At 48.2% G+C, this 13,273-nt stretch overlaps 1 protein-coding gene across 2 annotated transcripts; it reads left to right on the top strand.

Moving 5' to 3' along the window:
* The first annotated feature begins 2,411 nt into the window (after window positions 1-2,411).
* Window positions 2,412-7,441, top strand: LOC125550314 (uncharacterized). Of its 2 annotated transcripts, none has more exons than XM_048713286.2 (5): window positions 2,412-4,070; window positions 4,181-4,813; window positions 4,891-5,042; window positions 6,500-6,574; window positions 6,653-7,441. In XM_048713286.2, the coding sequence occupies exons 1-5, from the start codon at window positions 2,831-2,833 to the stop codon at window positions 7,253-7,255; spliced, it is 2,703 nt and encodes a 900-aa protein (XP_048569243.2). In that variant the 5' UTR covers window positions 2,412-2,830; the 3' UTR covers window positions 7,256-7,441. The 2 variants fall into 2 exon arrangements, with proteins under 2 accessions (XP_048569243.2, XP_048569241.2); XM_048713284.2 differs by having other exon boundaries at window positions 2,413-4,070; window positions 6,497-6,574.
* The last annotated feature ends 5,832 nt before the right edge of the window (window positions 7,442-13,273 follow it).

Here is a 13,273-nt window from a genome sequence, read left to right as displayed (position 1 = left end):
GGTGTATTTTCTTATGGTCATATGATTTTGAGGGGACATCTTTGTAATAGATTCAATCGCGATTGTCGCTTTCGATCAAGAGGCCTCATGCATAGGGTGTATTTTCTTATGGTCATATGATTTTGAGGGGACATTGGCGGTAAACATGTAGCTATGTAGTTTGTAATAATATTCATATAGATTAATGTTCGGAACCAAGAGGTCACAATCAGTGTGAATTTTATATGTACATATTAATTTGACAGAACATTGTGGCAAACTACAAAGATTTGTTTCAGTCATAGGTTAGGTCAGTGGTATCAAATTTTCAGTACCATAGGGATCTGCTGAGGATCCGTGGTATGATTTCACTTGCTCATGCACTTTATGATTAGGTTTCATAACATATGCTCACGGCATATGGTTCATAACATATGCACTTTATGATTGGTTTTCAGTACCATGGTTTCACTATTTATGCAGAACTATGCAGAACAGAAACAGGAGCAATGAACGGATGTCATTGTTAACATCTTCACATGCGTGCAAATCAGCCTGCCGAGGAGTTTGCCGCCGCCGATGCATAGTCCGGAGACAGTCGCGGCAGTGTGGGCGACGGCGTCTGAAAGATTGAAGAGAAAGCATGCACTTGTGTTGGCGAGGAGGTCCTCGTCGTGGATGTCGTGGGCGTCGTCGGCATCGTCGGTGCGGCCGTCGTCCGGCGTCGTCGGTGCGGGCGTCCTCGGCGCGGGCGTTTCGGTGGAGGGCAACTCTGAAGAGCGACAGGAGGATTGGTCGCCGCTAATTTTGGAGCGGATGTGGCTGTTTCGGTGTGTTTTTTTCTTTTCTTTTTGTTGGCGTTGGCTGAAGGACGGCAGAGTTTCGTCCGCCCACCTAAATTGCTTAGCATACAACGTGAGGGGTACTTTTGTGTATTCACGGTTAGATCCCATTGAGTAGGCTTATCTTGACCCTCCAATTGATGTGTTTTCTTCCGTGTACAGTAAGCGGGGTGCGTTTAGGGGAGTTAATGTTTGCTTATTTTATAGTAAGTAGAGTTACGTTCTCGGTGGGACTCCGTGCATCCCGCGGGTTTGAGGACTCCCACTCACCAAGCCCGGCTACAGATGCTATCTACTCCCTCCGTCTCATAATATAAAAATGTTTTTAACGCTACCGTAGTGTCAAAAGCGTTTTTATGTTATAGGATGGAGGGAGTATCTAATTATTTGACAACATATAATAGTCTTTACGAAAACTTTTACTTTGACTTGTACTCTTTTTTATACATAGGTCAGCTGATTTGTGGTCACCGTGACGTATGCGCAGTTGATGATGTTTGATTGGGATTGAACACATGGGTGTGCTTCACTTCGACTTTTAAGTTTATAGAATATTCTCCTAACTTAAAATTTTCTTTTCTAGTTCAGGAAAAAAATTGGATTCTTGCAAAATAAAACCCTTAGCTTTTATCTTAACCCACCTCGCATGAATACTTCCTTTTTATTTCTTTTCAACTTGCGAATATATTCAAAGTACTCACATTTACGTGTCATATGCAGCAGACGACACTTAAATGAGAGGTGCGAATAGGACCATGAAGCTACACTTAGTTAGCCTTGTGGCGATTGATGGGCTCAAGACACTATCAGTACCCCGTGACCCCCTTCATCCACACATCGTCGACATCAACAAGATAAACAACAAAGAACAACGCTCAAGAAAAATAGAGGGTGCCTACGGAGTTGAGATGCATGCTCACTTCTGATTGCCTACCCTCCATCCTGATCCAGTAGAGGACCGACATCAATGGCGCAACGATTCCACCATCGGGGTGAGCATAGGGGAGCATGGAGAGAAATTAGGAGAGGGAGCGCAATTTCCAAATTGAACATGTGAACCCCTAAGATGAATGCGGGTGGTGAGTGGGAGCGGTTTGTCGTCGAATCGAACTCCTACACCCCATAAACCCTAACGTGGCCTGCACACCTCGCATGCACTAAACCGCCAGGGAGAATAGCGGCCACTAGATAGGCATCAGACGCTTCTGGAGACTCCCATATCTATTACAAAAAATTGTAACGTTCGTCATGTACAAAAAATGCTTAAAAATGTTTAGAAATATAAAAAAGTGTTCATATTTTTTCATAAAATGCCCACAAACATATTAGAAAATATTCTCAATTTTTCTAAAATGCCATGTATTTTTCTAAGAAATATATTTTTTAAGAAATAAATAAATCTCGTGTTTTCCTGGAAAACCAAAATAAAAAACCCACTGAAAACTAATAAAACAGAAAAAAAAACCTCAAAAAAAGGAAAAATAAACTCACTGGAAACAACTCGCTACCGAGCCTTACACTACATGGGCCGGCCGCCCGAGCGTTCGAGAATCTGTCAGCGACCGATCTGTCAAAAAGATCTGTCTCGCTCCTTCGGTTCTTCCCCTCGCTCAATCTGTCTCCCTCGTGCCGCCGCCTCGCTAGGGTTCGGCTCCACCGTCGCCGCCGCCGCGCACCGCGACCGCCTGCCGTCACCGCGCACCGCGACCGCCTGCCGCCGAGCGCCGCGACCGCCTGCCGCCGCGCACCTCGACCGCCTGCCGCCGCGCACCTCGACCGCCTGCCGCCGCCGCCACCACCGCCATCCCGGCGCTTCCCACCTTCGTCCTTTTCCACGATGCTCCGTCTCCGGCCGTCTGCCCTGACTCCCAGGCAGCCATAGTCCGAGCTCATCTACCCTGATTCCCTGACATCGACCCCCGAGCTTCTTTCCCGTCAATTCCCGGGCCTAGGCCATTCTCCGCCTTCCACGATCCATATCTTCATCGGCGCCCTTTCACTCTTCCGTCATGGCAATGCAAGACCATCCTTCTCCGTGTGGTCGCCACCCCCAAATCCTGCTGGATAGAAATTGTTTAGTGGGCCAGTTGGAAAATTCCACTACCGCAAAAACCAAGAATAGCAAAGGGCATCACTTGGAGCTTTCTTTTAAAGCAGTTGACCCTCCAGCTATCTCGTTGTGCCTCGTCAGCTGCGTTGATCAGACAGGGGAGCTCTTGCCAGTAGATCCTCGTATACTTGGTGAGGCTGGAGGGTCTGTACTGCTGGCTTTCACTTTCTTCGGGAGTGTCCACCATTTACCATTCACCGACTATTTCGTTTACAAAGCAGGGCCAAATTTTCCCTGTCTTCATCTTATTCCAAGGCCATATCCATCTTCTTTTGAGGCAAATTTGGTTGCTATCCTGCCTGTTAATGATAACAGTGAAGACTTTGCTGTCGTTTTTCCTCATGTTGAATATTTCGGGCTCGAGTCTCGCAAACATTACACACTCCACATTTATCGATCTGATGCAAATGATTGGCACACTCAGGTGGCTCATATCGCCGAGGATAATGAAACAAGGATAGCTAAGCGTAAGCTATTGCTTCATGATGCCATGAGCGTGGCATATGCAGAAAATGGTATCATAGGTTGGATTGATCTTTGGTGGGGAATTCTCTTATGCAATGTCTTGGATAAAAAGCCTATCATCCGTTTTGTTCCATTGCCAGTACCTGAACCATGTGATGCTTCTGAATTCCATTTGACGTTTGAGAATCTAACCCCAAGACCACACCGTCATGTGACGATATTCAATGATTTGATCAAGTTTGTTGAGTTAGATTTTCATGTGCAAGATGCTTTCTGCAACATGAAGCGAGGAAAAGATTATGGTTGGATGGCTAGGACCTGGAGTAGATCGATTTATTCAGATATTTGGCATGATGGTCTGACGTTTGATACATCTGAGTTATCTTTCAGTGATTCAAGTTTGCCGAATCTTTTACCTGAGATGTTTGATGACAAAAACAGTTTGACATGGGGGAATTTGACCAGTGCTGGGCCTACATTAAGCTTGCACGATGACAATGTTATTTACATTATGGCGAAGGAGAGCATGTGCCACCGGACAGCATATGTACTTGCTGTGAATGGTAAAAGTTTGAAGCTTGAGTCTGGTGCGCCTTGCTCTGCTGAAAACATGTTGTGGTTTGAACCAACCTATGATCCGTGTGTTCTTTTTAGGTCTTTTGGCACAACTTCAGGTACTTATGGAGCTAACAAAATTTTGTATTAACCAGAGAAAAAAATGTTTTTTTGTTGTTGAAAACATTAATTACTGCTATACATTATGCTTTGCAATTTTTTTTTGCAGAGTCGGTTAAAGAATTTGAAACCAAAGGGACAATATCTGAAACCAAGGAAGGGCTGGCTCTCTCAGTGGTGTCGAAGCGTCTTCGCGCGCTGCGGAAGAAGCAGGATCGCATTGCGCAGATGGAGGAGTCGGTCGCCTCCGGCAAGGTGCTTAACCAGGACCAGAAGGAGGTGATGCATTCAAAGCCCACCATCGCCGCGCTCATTGACGAGCTCGAGCGCCTCCGCGTGCCACTCTCCACTGCCCTCACCAAGGAGCTCTCCACCGTCCCTGCACCTGCTGCCGGTTCCTCATCCTTTGGCTCCGATTTGTCCATCCAAGACCTCCTCGCGCTTGTCTACTTTGGCTCCCTTTTTTATGTCAAGTCACCAGACGAGTTCATCACCACCATGGTTGCACGCAAGCACGAGCGGAGCAGCTGCATCACCTACGGCTATGTATGGGATGATACCGTGGACCTGCTTACGGAGAACGACCTTGATGCAGTGTCTGCTGTGGCGGCCCTTGCCACGGCTCGCCCTGCTTCTGCGGTTGGCGTCTCCCACCATGACGCACTCCAGGCCTGTGCCCATCATGCCCGCCTATGGCTCACCCGTGCTGATGTGCCGATCCACCCTGGCTCCTCTGTTACATGTGAGGGTTGATATAGGTCTGTAATTTGGTTTGTTTTGAGCTCATTGCTGATTGAAATCTGCGGCTTTTCGCTGTAGATGCTGCGGTGAGGTCCAAGTTAGACAGGATCATGGCATCGGACTACTACACGGCGCACCATGGATCTGAAAGTGTGCAGGCACTGATGAGCATGACTGTCTCACCAGAGGCACCATCACTTAAGGAGAACATAGCTGCTGAAGGTCACAAGGTAAAATAGCAAATTGCACTCTTTTGTAATTTAATATATGCTTAGCATGGTGAAGTGATCATTGCCCTGAAACTTTGTTTTGATCTTTGTTGATGATTGCTCCTAGTATTATTATTATCATTGTTGTTGTTGTTGCTGCTGCTTTTTGTGCTGGTTCAGTAGTAATGATCAATGTGGATTATAACTTTAACAAAAAAACTGTAACGTCACTCCATTTGGGGTGTAGATTATGCTGTTTCATATGGATGTTGTGGGCTGTTGCTTAGATATAACAGATGGTGCCTGTGCATTTGTGTTCTGAAAAAAACCCGCTGAAATACTAACTTAACAACTAGTATGATCATTGTATAATATTATGTGTAGTGCTACCACTATCTAGGTACAGGATGGTCTCTATTCTGATGGGTCTTCGCAGTTTGCAACATAGTAGTTGAGTTTTTGTTGTATTAAAGATTATAAATATCATGTGCTAGAATTCACCATTGCAATCATGCAATAACATGATTTTTTATTGTACATTTGTTCCTTTTTTACTTTGTTGGCCATTACTTAAAATGCTGGTTGAAAAGAACAGCAATCCTAATCCCTGATATAAACATTCTGAAAAGGGGACACATGCAAATGCTCTTGTATTTTTATTACGTTTGTGAATTTAACGGAAAAAGCTAGCATTTCTGCAGCATGAGTGGAGAAACCAAGTTTAGTGCTCTGACAATATTTGTACCCATTGAGTAAAGCAAGTTTCGACGCGGCCTCTCTGCATTGCAGTGTGCAGGGGTAAGGCTTGCGTTATATAATCCTTCCCCAGACCCCACCTGGCGTGGGAACTTCTAGCACTGGGTCTCCTTTTTTTGTATAAGTTAATTTTTGTGCTTCTAAAGATTTCACTTTAGAGCCCCCAGATTTGTTTCTTTTGCCAAGGTGCAAAAAGAGTTTGTTTTTCCACAACCTACAGGAATCTGAATGGTTCAAACATTTGCATGTATAATTTTACCTGAATTTTAAACACTCGGAATTATTTATTAGCTTGCTATCCATGTGCTAGAGCCATGAGTTGGTCGCGAGACCTTATGGGTTTCACCTCTAGCCTACCCCAACTTGTTTGGGACTAAAGGCTTTGTTGTTGTTGTTGTTGTTGTTGTTGTTGTTGTTGTTGTTGTAGAATTATTTATTTACTGTCCATTGAAGGAACACATGCTCCTGGGACCTGGGTGCCATTTTACTCCTAGCTGTCATTTTTACTTGTTGCTTGTCTACTTTATGATTACGAGTTTAGGACTTATGACCAACATTACTTTGATAACACAACTTAATAGTTTTATATTCTTTGGGTCTGGTAATATATGTTCTTTAGCATCCTAGCTGTGTACTTGGATACTATTGCAAGAAACCTACAATGGTCATTAGTCTACAAAGCTTATATTGATCTTGTTGGTATGTTTACTTGCTGACAGGAGGAGGAGGAAGACTCCTCGCATGCCACAGAAATCTACAATGGTCATCAGTCTAATGCAGCCGATGTGCAAAATATGGTAAAGACTGGATGACCTGTGGAGTGTTTTTCTGTGTATGTAATATATTTCTGGCTTATACTAACATGCCAGCTTCAGGAAGGTAAATCCCCGGTGAACCCTCATGACGAATATCCCTTGGCTGAGGCAGAGCAGGAGAAGTTTGATGTGGAAGAACAAGATCAGAGGTATGCCGAGCCAAAAGAGCGACAGTTTCAGCGCCCTCGGCGATCTTTTCAGAACCAGCGAGGTGGTGATCGTGGCAGGAGGGGGGCTTACCCTAATGGCCATGGCAGGCATGGAGGCGGCCGTGGCATGGGCAGCGCATACCAGAATGGGCGTGGAGGAGGTGGTGGTGGTGGATACCAAGGAGGCGGTGGTGAGTACCAGAATGGCTGGGGTGGTGGTGGCGGATACCAGGGCGGGTACCAGAATTGCCGGGGTGGTGGTGGTGGATACCAGGGCGGGTACCAGAATGGCAGTGGTGCTGGTGGTGCACACCAGGGCGGGTACCTGAATGGCAGGGGTGGTGGCGGACACCAGGGCGGGTACCAGAATGGCCGGGGTGGTGGTGGCAGAGGCGGGGGCGGGGGCGGGGGCGGGTACTACAACAACAACGATGATGGGTACTACCAGCCTAGTAACTTCAACAACAGGGGCAGGGGCGCAGGGAGGTGGCCACGCAAACACCGAGAGGGTTGAGGCAAGGGCATATCTGGAAGTCTGGGAGCCATTTTGTTATTATATATAACTAACTAACTTAACCTGTCGGTATTTGCAATCCAATCCGTCCCCATCTGTGAGTTTTTTTGTCGCTGTAATGAGTGCATATGGTTGGTTGGTAAATGTGGAATCTCGTTGAAAGTAGCTTCAGGTCACATATGTTCATATCGATGTGTTGCTTCTTTTTCCGGATGTGTGGGTCGTCATATATTTCTTGTTGGTTTTATTATTTTTGTTGGATGTCTTTCTACGTCGTTCCTGATTGTGTTTGTGTTTCCTTTGTTTGTTCTTGTCGGTATCGTCCCTTTTCTTGAAAATAATAATAATGTTTGTTTTGGTGATTTCTGCTGTCTTTTACAATCCTGACAAGTTGTTTTATGCAAGGTGCTAGGCGTCACCGTAGCCGATTATGCATCCCCCGGTGCCAAAATACTGCAATAGGCGAGGCCGAGGCAATTTTTTTTACTGGAACCGGCTTTGATTTGTTGCTGCGACCCGGCGACAGCGAGCCATGCTTTTTTATTCTGGCCGTGGTGCGTGGTGGCCGGCCGAAAAATTGGGTCGGTTGACCGACGTCTAGCCATTGGCTTTTCCTTCATTGTAAGCTCCAAAGCGGAAACGCCCCCTCATCTCGAATCTTGCTTTTTTAGAACACAATATAGACGCAAGTGCTCATCCTATTAACGCACACACGCACATCCTACCGAGCATCTTTGAGAGGCTGAGCCGGCATATCATCTTGAGATTTTATGAAGTCATCGTAGGATAAATGCGAGCACCAGAACTTGAACCCTGGTGGGCTGGGAATACCATTGCTCACTTAACCATCCAACCACAGGTTGGTTCGCATCTCGAATCTTGTTAGAGCAATCGCTTCTTGTTGTATGCATAGGAGTAGCGGAAATTCAACATGGGTCATACTACCATATGGTATCATTATCCAAGCCGTTGGTCCACATAAGGATCAGTGAACACAGGCGTATTGCATAATGCATTTCTTTTTCATTGCATTAATATTCAATTGGGCCAGTGCTTCTTGCCAGTTGTCCATTAATGTTGTAGCTCACAATGGTGTTCTAACGGCGCTACTTTCTACTTTTTCTGGACCGGAGCCTGTGGCACATGGTCTGCTCCATACTAAGGCCAACTCCAATGTACGACCCCAAATAAACGTTTGTTTTGTCCGGATTTCGTCCGTTTGAGGGTGACAATAGGGCCGTATCCACCCGGATTTGAGTTTGCGTCGGCCGGGCGCCCAATGCGCGGCCGCATCTTCGACGCATCCTGTCCCCGTGCATGCAAATATGAGAAACTAAGGATTTAAGCCGCGGCCATGATTCGCACTAGTTCACACCGGCCGGCAACACAGCGGCGACCTATAGTCTCATGCCGGCAACATAACTAGCGGCCGACATAGGAGCCAGCCTTCAAAAAGGACATGTTTCACGCCGGCAACAAAGCCAGCGGCCGGCACACCAACTAGCCTTCAAAATGGACAAGTTTTGTCACCGGCAACAAAGCCAGCAGCCGGCACACCAGCCAGCCTTCAAAAAGGACCGCCATCGCGGCCAGCGCGGCCGAGGTCTCACCTAGTTCATGTCGTCACGGACGAACATCTCCTTCTGCCGGTTTGTGAACCAAGCCTTCCTCTCCGGTGACATATTGTTCTTGTCGACGCTCATCAACGCTAGTGCCACCTCCTTGGCTTTTGTGTCGGCATTGGTGGCCTCGGTCTCTAGCTTCTTGAGTTGAGCGGCCTCCTCTATGTCGAGCTTCCTCTTCTTCACGGCCTCCTCCATGTCAAGCTTCTTCGTTTGAAGATCTAGGTATATCTTCATTTGCTCCTCCTTCCCTTTGCTCCTGCTCTCCTCCCGCACTTTTGGCTCATCATGTTCTCCAAATTTCCTTGCAAGGCTATAGAAGACGCATCACGCTTCTCGTCGGCCTTTGAGCTTGTCTTGCCCCTCGGCCTCTTAAGCACGTCTCCCTCATCAGCCATGGCCGCCTTCTCTCCTCTCTTCTTCTTAAGAGCATTGTATTGGTCCTTGAACTTGGGACAATCTTTGATGAGCACCCAACAATGCCCAACATGAGGAGGGCGTGCGCCTTGGAGACGGTGGGCTCCCTGTCGTCGAGGTCGGCTTGGTGCTGCAACGCACGCCGCAGGGAACACTTGGCGGCGTACTCGACGGCGGCCTTCTTCTCCACCGCGACAGTTCACCGATTCCTCCTCTTGGCCGATTCAGCGTCGAGCTTGGCGGCCTCCGCCGACGTGAGCTCCGACCGAAGCTTCTTCACAGACTTCGTTTTCTTCGCCACGGGGCGGGCGGCCGGTGGTGGGTCGCCGGGATTCGCCTCATCGGCCATGGTGGATGGAGGGAGGGGAAAGGCCGAGGGCGCGGGAGAGTGGAGGGCGAGGCCTAGGAGCGTTTGGAGGAAAGGGAGGGAAAGTGGCCGCTTGTGCCACCGACGGGCGGGCCAAGGGAGGACAAGGGCGCGCGTCCCGCCCGTGCGCGTGCTATCCGTTTGGCCGCAAACTCGTCTCAAACTTGGGCCAGGAATGGGTTGAAAGCGGACAGAAAACAGACGACGGCCCGTTTGCGGTCCTGTGTTGGAGGTCCTGCTTTGTCCGTTTACCCCCAAACGGATGCAGACGGGCCATTTGGTGTCGTGCGTTAGAGTTGGCCTAAGCCATCGGCCCAATTTATACAGGTCGTATGCCACCGGGCAATCCTCTAGTCAATCGTGATCCCTTCTAATTCCTATCATTTTGGTTAATTCACTTTATCCCTTTCTGATGGGGATTATTCAAATCCATGTAGTGCGCATCAAACTGGTGCATGCAAGCATACAAGCCCAATACAGCTGAAATATGTCTGCATGTAAATGAAGCATCCTCATTATTTGAACTGAACTACGTTAAGCATCAGTTTATTACAATACCATAGAGTTGAAAGCCAAACAATTTCTTGATCAAAAAAGGGAAACATTCCTGGTAAAAAAAAGGAGAAGCAGGTTTGGTACACAGACAATATATGAGATGGTCCAGGAGATGTCCGTGACCTAAGCAAACTGCAAACTGTTGTTTGCAATAGCTAAGCATGGTCGTCATTACTGCCGGATGCGCCCCATTCATTAAATAAGAAGGGGGGTTTAAAAAGATATCCAGGCACCGGCCAAAGGCCGAAAAGAAAAATACAAGCCGTTACTCTCCCGGCATCAGAAGACCCAAATGTTTCGCCCCTGCTAGGACCCATAGCCTCGCCTCATGCTTAATTGCTTGGAGAGTGCTAAACGTTGGAGCGGAGCGGCCTTGAAAAACCCGTGCGTTCCTCTCATCCCAAATTGCTTTTGAAACGAGCACGAAGATAGAAGGCATCGCTTTCTTGTGTGCATCGTGGGCGGAATCAATCATGGATGCTCGTGTAAGTCGCCCAACCAGAAGTATCCAAATCAATGAGTTGAAGGCAAACTCTAACCATCTCCCAAACTCTCAAAGTGTATCTACATTGGAAGAAAATGTGCTCAACCGTCCTTATTCACGCCTACAGAGGGTGCACAGACCACTGTTTGGCCACCCTCGCTTGGCCAAGCGAACGGATGTCCATAACCTGTCTTGGATGGCAAGCCATGCAAGAAATTTGGCTTTCGGGGGGGGGGGGGGGGGAGACTCTCCAGACAACCTTGTACATGGCAGAACGGGTGATGGTCAAGTAGTGCACGTTATAAGCCAAAGACGCAGAGTAGCTCCCATAGGCCGTGTGTTTCCACAAAATAGTATCCTCCACGCCCGCTTGTAGCTGCACTCCGTGAAGGAGAAACCAAAGCTCTAGAATTGCCAAAAAAATACTGCTAGATGCGCTACAATGGCAGTGAAGTACATCCTGAGCTGGGCCGCAGGCATCAGCTGTCAGAATTCGCTCTCTGACACTCACTCTGACAGAGATGAACATGGGTGTTTGGTGCCGCGTAAAATCTTGCGACTTTTTTGACTTTCTCATTTGCTATTTTTTCTGGTACAAGGAAGAAACGGTGGCCGGTAGAGATCCTACCTCGGCGCCATGATCTGGCTCACGCCTGTGCCATCGCACGAGCACCAAGACCGGGTCCTAGCCCTAAATGCACGACACGCACAGACGCGGCACATGCCTAACTGAATTTAACTGAAAAATGGAAATTAACTACTGCTACCAACGACTAGATTAAGTTGTCAACGAATCACCCCCTAATCTTGTCATTGCTGATTTATTTCCGAAGAACTCCAGTCATGCCGATCCTCCTCCTCAGCTCTTGAAACGCCAGACGTCCAAGTCCCTTTGTCAAAACATCAGCGAGCTGATCACTGGTTCGAATGTAGTCGATGTCGATCTTCCCTCCCTCCATGCACTCCTGAATGAATGAAATGGAACCTGATTTTAGTGTGCTTGCTCCGGTCATGGAAGACATGATTCTTCGACAGAGAGATCGTTGATTTGTTGTCGACGAACAGCTTCGACGACACTGTCTCCTTATTCAGCATCTGGCCGAGCAGTCGTGCCAACCAAATCCCTTGACACACAGTAGTGGTGGTTGCAATGTACTCGGCCTCGCATGAAGAGATGGCCACCACTCGTTGCTTCTACGACTACCAGCTTATAGTGTTCTCACCGAGGAAGAAGATGGCGCCCGTCGTGCTCTTTCGATCGACGATGTCCCTGGCGTGATATGAATCACTGTACCCTGTTAGCTTCAACTCGCCCTTCCCGCGCTTGAACGCACATCCGTGCTCCAGCGTCCCTGCTATATGTAACACAGCAGGTTCTTCACCGCCGTGTAGTGATCTACAGCAGGGGCCTCCATGAACCTGCTCAGAGCCTACGGCGAAGCTTATGTCTGGCCTTGTGTGGGTCAAATACCGCAAACCTCTGATGATGCTCTGGTAGTACGTGACATCCACGGCATCCCCGACACTGTCCTTGCTCAGTTTCAATCTTTCCTGTATTGGTGTGCTGACTGGGTTGCAGTCTGACAGCCCAGCTCGCTCCAACAGACACTTGGCATATGCCGTCTGGCAGAGCGTGATCCGATCATGCTCCTGGTGGATTTCGATGCCAAGGTAGAAGTTGAGTTTGCCCAAGTCACTCATGCGGAACAACTTGGTCATTTGCTGCTTGAAGCTTGTGATCTCCTCCGTGTTCACGCCGATGATGACGAGATCATCCACATACACCCCAACGAGCAGCAGTGAGTTTCCTGTGCCTCATCGGTACACCGCGTGCTCCGACGGACAACGCTTGAAGCCGAGTGTGCTCAGACTATCGTCCAGCTTCGCGTTCCACGCCCTTGGAGCTTAGCGCAGACCGTACAGGGCCTTGCGAAGGCGCAACACCTTGTCTTCTTCTCCGGTCTTCATGTATCCCGGCGGCTGCTACACATACACCTCCTCGAGAAGGTCACCGTTCAAGAATGCGGACTTGATGTCCATGTGGTGTACCTGCCAGTCGTGGTGAGCGATGAGGGTGATCAACACACGCGCCGAGTCCATCCGCACCACGGGCGCGAACACATCCTCGAAGTCAATCCCTTGCCGCTAGACGTAGGCCCTGGCTACCAACCTCGCCTTGAGTTAGTCACGAGATCTTGTATTACGGAATGAGTAAATAGACTTGTCGGTAACGAGATTGAACTAGGTATGGAGGTACCAACGATCGAATCTCAGGCAAGTAACATATCGCCGGACAAAGGGAATTGCATACGGGATTACCCGAATCCTCGACGCCGTGGTTCAACCGATGAAGATCTTTGAGGAATATGTTGGAACCAATATGGGCATCCAGGTCTTGCTATTGGTTATTGGCCAGAGAGGTGTCTCAGTCATGACTACATGATTCCCGAACCCGCAAGGTCGCACGCTTAACGTTCGTTGACGCTATCGTAGTATTGGTTAACGTTCCATGCAATTCTGTGATCTAGGTGCCCCCCCTTCCTTCTCCCATGGGTGTAAAACCTCATTGAAGT

Source organism: Triticum urartu, chromosome 4A (assembly GCF_056163025.1).
Source record: "Triticum urartu cultivar PI428250 chromosome 4A, HENAU_Tu73, whole genome shotgun sequence".
NCBI lineage: Eukaryota > Viridiplantae > Streptophyta > Magnoliopsida > Poales > Poaceae > Triticum > Triticum urartu.
The sequence above is the reverse complement of the archived record's forward strand: the minus strand, read 5'-3'. Positions and strand labels throughout refer to the sequence as shown.